The sequence below is a fragment of the Acanthisitta chloris genome, unplaced genomic scaffold (genome assembly GCF_000695815.1).
Source record: "Acanthisitta chloris isolate BGI_N310 unplaced genomic scaffold, ASM69581v1 scaffold15740, whole genome shotgun sequence".
NCBI classification, from domain to species: domain Eukaryota; kingdom Metazoa; phylum Chordata; class Aves; order Passeriformes; family Acanthisittidae; genus Acanthisitta; species Acanthisitta chloris.
In genome coordinates, this window is record NW_008653473.1 from 1,592 (window position 1) to 7,655 (window position 6,064).

Here is a 6,064-nt window from a genome sequence, read left to right on the forward strand (position 1 = left end):
TGCTTCTCTGTCACAGGGTACTCTCTCAGCAGCAGAATTGGCAGAAGGAAGTGTGTTGGCTCTTGAGCTGTTGTGGTTTGCAGCCTTGAAAGTTGTACAGAAACAGTGGTGATTTAAGCTGAGCAGATATGGCAGACGATGAGCACAGCAGCAGCTGAAAATCCAGCACTGTGCTTGTGTAGGCTCTGCCGAGGTTTGGTGGCTCTGGCAGGGGAGCAGGAAACTTTGAAACGACCAGGCCATGTCTGAAGGGTTCAGCCAATGCAGCCATCAGTGAGAGTCCTACAAGAAAGATGGAGAGAGACTATTTGCACAAGGACATACTGACAGGACAAGGGGAGGTGGCTTCACACTGACAGAGAGTAGTTTAGATTAGATATTAGGGAAAAATTCTTTTCTGTGAGGTTGGTGAGGCACTGGCAAAGGTTGCCCAGAGAAGCTGTGGATGCCCCATCCCTGGAAATGATCAAGGCTAGGTTGGGTTGGATGGGGAGCCGTCTGGGCTAGTGGAAGGTGTCTCTGCCCATGGCAGTGGTTCTGGGGTTCTATGGCAGTGAGGGAACGTGTGATGTGATGAGGGTGTGTGTTATACATGATGTGGATGCTCTTTAGGACCTCAGGCCAGATTCTGCTTACAGGAAGATAAGAGACTAGCTGCTAACAAATTAGAGAAGGAAAGGGAAACCACTAAATAATTCATAGGAAACACCACCCTCCTAAGTGTGTTTTCTGTTTGTGTACAGGAATCACATAACTATGTGTAAATGAGCTAGTAATACATAAATTCTGTGCTTGTAACATCTTCCGTATTGTCTGTCTCACCATACAGCTGCTTGCAGGACAGAAGAAAAGTGCCCCTTTCTGGACATTCGAGTACTACCAGACCTTCTTCGATGTGGACACTTATCAGGTTAATACTCCACTCCAGGGGAGAACTGTTGTCTGATTTATTTATCTATTGAGGTTATTGTCCTGTCTTGCGTTTACAATCAGACAAATCTCTATGTTTTACAGGTCCTGGACAGAATCAAAGGCTCAGTGTTCCCAGTACCAGGGAAGAACTTTGTAAGGCTGTATATCCGCAGCAATCCTGACCTTTACGGTAGGTATAAGGTGTGAGAAGTCCTTTTCTGTGCTAAGTGTTTTGAGTTTGTATTTCTTTTTGCTTGCCAGCCTTAAAAAGCAAGAGGGCAGAGGAGTTGTTATGAAACTTTTTTCCTTTGCAGGTCCCTTTTGGATATGTGCCACACTTGTCTTCACCATTGCTATTAGTGGCAATCTCTCGAATTTCTTCATCCACCTGGGCAAACCAACATACCACTATGTGCCCGAGTTCAGAAAAGGTTTGTAAGTAGCTGTATGGGGTTTAGGGTTTTTTGTTCCTTTTTCTAATGTGCTAGTGAAGTAATATAAAAGCAGGTCACAGCTTTGATTTAGCAGTCTTTGAACTGATTGCTTTCTTGAAATTTTTAGACAGGAGAAATGAGTCCTTCAAGTGAACTGCAACTGGCAGAACTCTGTGCCTCCAGAGCATGAAGTAGTGACATGGTTTTAGTAGAGCAAGCAGGAGTAATTAGAGCAGTTATTTTCTAGCCTGAGTGAATGCCCCATGGTGCAGAGAGGGAAAACACAGCAGTGGCTACCATGGTGCTTTTGTATGTGCCTTTCTGGACCTGTGGCCTCCTAGGAACCTGTAGGCCTCAGGCAGAAAATTACTGTATTAGAGTATTACCCATATCACCTGTGAGGGCTGGAAGTTGTTACCTTCTGGGAAACTCAAAAATAAGCAAATGATGCTCAGCTGATCTGTGCCCCAGAGAATTCAGAGTGAGGAGCCAGTTGTCTATGTGTTCTGAAGGAAGCTGCTGTCCCTGCAAAGGAAAACAGCTTCTGTTGGTTTCTAGAATCCATAGTGTACTGGGAAGAATATTGCCACTTGGGAATCAGTCACTTGAATAATTTAAGATTTGACACTAGCTGTTAGTAGCCCAATTTCTATTTTTAACCAAGCTTTCCTTTCTTCCCTGCCTCTTCCTTTCACACTGAAACCAACAGCATTTTGTACAGGTGTAATAAAGAAACTGAACATATCAGGAGAATTCTTTCTGAAGTCTTTTAAACTAACTTTAAGTGCTGGCAGAGTAGTGGGTGTAAACTAGAGGTAAATGCAAAGCTTTTAGTTTATCAATAATTCAAGCTTTATATTTTGGAAGTAACTTCACAGGTAGCTCTCCAGTTTTCAAGCTCAATGCTTCCACACCTTTGATTCTGACTGGATTCTAAGTAGAACACTAAACCTTTTGTCTTGTTTCCAGTGTCCATAGCAGCTACAACGATTTATGCATATGCTTGGCTTGTTCCCCTTGCTCTCTGGGGATTCCTGATGTGGAGGAACAGTAAAGTAATGAACATTGTCTCCTACTCATTCCTGGAGATTGTGTGTGTCTATGGCTACTCCCTCTTCATTTACATTCCCACAGCGGTATGTATGGCTATAGAGTGTATCTTTCATGGTCTGGATGAGAAAATTTGCTGTTTCTTATAATATTATTGATATTAGTAAAAATCTTGGGGACTGGGCAAATCATTTGCTCTTTTTGTTGAAGCTTGTCTTGTGTAAAGATGCCTTGAAAAGCCTAGGATAGGTCATTTCCCCAGAGGCAACAAATCCAAGCAAGGGTGCTGCTGGTGAGCCTGGCAGGCAGCCTGAGGTAGCTGCAGGAACTGAGATGTGTGTGTCCCCAGGGTACAGACATCAGTGTGCAGGAGGCAATGCTGATGGCTCCAAGGACAGGTTTCCCTGGCAAGGACCATCCTGGGCCACTCTGGCCAGGGACAGGCCTTGGAGGGAGTGCCATAGCTCAGACACTCTTGCCATGTCTGGGACTAAAGCTCATCACTGCTGTTACTCTTCCCTCAGATAACAGGTATGTCAGGTAGGGTGTGAGTTAATTTGTGCCCAAATTGGCTGGAAGTGATGAAATGTCACCGCACAATGTGTTGAACAAATAGATCCTCATTTCACACAGCCTCTTTAACCATCCTTTTCCTCCCTTTTACAGATTTTATGGATCATTCCACAGAAATTGGTGCGCTGGGTGCTGGTGACTTTTTCCCTGTGCCTCTCAGGGTCTGTTTTGGTCATGACCTTTTGGCCTGCTGTCCGAGACGACAACCGGAGGATTGCGCTGGCCACCGTGGGCACCATCGTTCTGCTCCACGCCCTGCTGGCAGTTGGCTGTTTGGTAGGACACAGCCTTTCCTTTTCCCCAATCTGTTATTTCCTGGGACATGTAATAGTACAGGGAAGGAGGGCTTGGCTGGCACTGGAAAACCTTTGAATATAGTACTGCTGAAAAACCTCCAATGTAAAAATTCCTGTTATTTTAAGTGTAGCAAAAATCGATGCCAATCTGACCTTGACAGTGTCAAATTCACTAGTAACAAATTCAGTAATCAGTTATAGAATCCTGGAACATCTCAAGCTGGAAGGGACCCATCAGGATCATCAAGTCCAACTCCCACAGAACAGTCTTGAATTTACCTGCAATTCATCACAGTGTCAGCGAAGCACTAATCTCTATAGTATCCACTTTATTCCAATGAGTACTGTGCTTAGTCCTTTAAAGGGATTAAATGTTCAACATAAAGTGTGTGCTTAGGAGTTTTGGTAGGTTTGTTTTCATACTCAAAGTCAGTGGTAGAAAAACAGAAGCCCCTGATGCCATTGAAACATACAATGATGAGTACTTCAATTTTGTGTTCTCTTGATTGCAGTGGGTAGAAGGGTATCATCCAGGCTTCAGTTCTGTTCCCCACAGCTTCCAGGGTGAATAGATTTGTCTCCTCACAAATCTGTGCAGGGAGGTGACAGCAAAACACAACTCTGTTGGGTCTGCAATCCAGTCCTCTCCAGTGCAGGTCTTTTTCAAAGGCCTTGGTTGCTAACTGTTACATTTAAAAGTACAGTTCAGAGCACCATTTTAACTGACTGTTTCTAATCTGATAGAAACAAAAAAAAAAGGACTGAAATTTGGCATTTCAGTGCTTTGTTTGTACCTCGTGATCAGTGGAATGGAAGGAAAGAGCTGGGATGAGGTGGCTCTGTTTGTTTCTCTCTGAACAGTCTCTTTCTCCTCTGTAATACTCTAGGCATACTTTTTTGATGCCCCTGAACTGGATTTTCCTGCACCTATTATCCCTGCTCACAATGCAACAACGGTAATAACAAAGAGTCACTAAATAAGGTAAGAATCCAACCTAAGTTTTTTTTTCTGTAATCACCACAGACATCTTGGAACTTTTTCCCATCACTGTGGTTGAGGGGGGAAAGGGTTTAACAGACCAGTTTTGCCAAATGGAGTCTATAAATAGATAGATATAGATAGATAGTTATAAATCTATATATAAATATATGCATTTATATATATAAATACCATTTATTCACTTTGTTTCAGTTGTTTTAAGCATGGCCATAAAAATGCGAAAGACTGAGGAACAAACACATATTATCTTTCTTTTCTTTGAGGTTTACTCTTTGGGAAGAAACGCACAAATAAATAAGCTCAATCACACAGGTCATTTCAAGGATTTTTTCCCTCTCAATCTCTTACAAAAAGCCAAAAGCATTTAGTTGAATTTGTACTGCACATGTGCAACTTAAGCAATAAACTGTTACACTCCTGGTTTTCTTTCATTTTCATGTAAAAAGCAAATTGGGTTTTTTACCCTTGATGTTTGTGACTATTCCAGAGCAGCAGGGGGGTGTGGGGGTGTGGGTGTGTGTGTGGGTGGGTGTGTGTGGGTGGGTGTGTGTGTGTGTGTGTGTGTGTGTTAGATCTGTGCGGGCCCTGGGCAGGGCTCACTCAGAGCCTGAGGCATCCCTACAGACTGCATTCCTTGTGTGGGATAGTTTAGGGTTTGCTTCCTGGTAGCTGGGAGTGCTGCCAGGAGCACATGTCACTTGGATTTTGTTGGATAATTCTGTGGAGCTGGTCCAGGAAGAGGCTAATACACAAGCAGAGGCCAGGCCTCTCCAAGTGCACCAGCCACAACTCTCTGTGTGTGTGTGCGTAAATCAGAGTATTTACTGAGTAGAAGATACATTAGATTTAAATAAATCAATCATTGAATAAAGGCCAAATATGCCTGGCAAATATGGTCATGAAAAATGACACAATCCAATCATACAGGTCAGATTTAGTGTCTTTCCTCCTGCAAAATCCGTTTGTCATCCTAATAAGAATCAACCCAACAGTAATGAATTTCAGTATTCATTGTGTGAGAGGCTGGAATGTTCACAGGAGTTATGTGTCTCTTTCAGATTACAGTGATGGTTTCCCCATCTGTACAGTCATTTTATTTTAGCTTATGTTTTCACTGAAGACCATGGAAACTGCAAGAATGGGGGATATTTTTCATAGCAAGACATACAGTGATGCCCCATGGACATATGGCCATCTCCATGCTCAATGGAGACTGACTGCTTCCATGAGGGGAGTGAAACATTGACCCCAGTCTATTACAGCAGTTTTTGTTTGGGTTTTGTTGTTGGTTTTTTTTTTTTTAAATTCTATTTACACACTCCACACTGTTTTGCCTCTGAATAAAGTGTTCTGAAGGCAGTTTGAGATCTATGTTTTTTTGCTTGAGGTATCTAATGCTCCTACTCCAGAGCTGTGGGGAGGGTTTGGTCAGAGGTCTGATGGAGATGTGACAGGAGTGAACTTCCCTGAGGCAGTTCCATGCTGCAACTTTGGGAGTAGCTCCTGCTCACAGAAATACAGACTGGGCCAGGTTGGAAGGGACCACAGTGGGTCACTGGTCCAACCTCCCTGCTCAAGCAGGGTCATCTTAGAGCACATGGCACAGGATTGTTTCCAGATGGTTCTGGAATATCTCAAATGAGGGAGAATCCATGACCTCTCTGGGCCATCTGTTCCAGTGTGTTGCATCCACACACTAAAGTTCTTTCATGTGTTTAGGTGGAAGTTTTCTGCATCATAGGGGTTGGAATGGACCTTACAGATCATCTAGCCCCAACCCCCTGCCCTGAGCAGGGACA

The 6,064-nt window shown here is 43.5% G+C and overlaps 1 protein-coding gene across 1 annotated transcript in view; it reads left to right on the forward strand.

Moving 5' to 3' along the window:
- Positions 1-5,383, forward strand: part of YIPF1 (Yip1 domain family, member 1) — a 5,932-nt gene extending 549 nt beyond the window's left edge. Inside the window, exons 2-8 of the mRNA XM_009081204.1 lie at positions 830-910; positions 1,015-1,102; positions 1,227-1,343; positions 2,316-2,482; positions 3,063-3,245; positions 4,153-4,247; positions 5,324-5,383. Coding sequence (XP_009079452.1) covers positions 830-910; positions 1,015-1,102; positions 1,227-1,343; positions 2,316-2,482; positions 3,063-3,245; positions 4,153-4,242 — 726 coding nt within the window. The 3' untranslated portion in view covers positions 4,243-4,247; positions 5,324-5,383. The remainder of the gene's footprint in view (positions 1-829; positions 911-1,014; positions 1,103-1,226; positions 1,344-2,315; positions 2,483-3,062; positions 3,246-4,152; positions 4,248-5,323) is intronic.
- Positions 5,384-6,064: the final 681 nt, after the last annotated feature.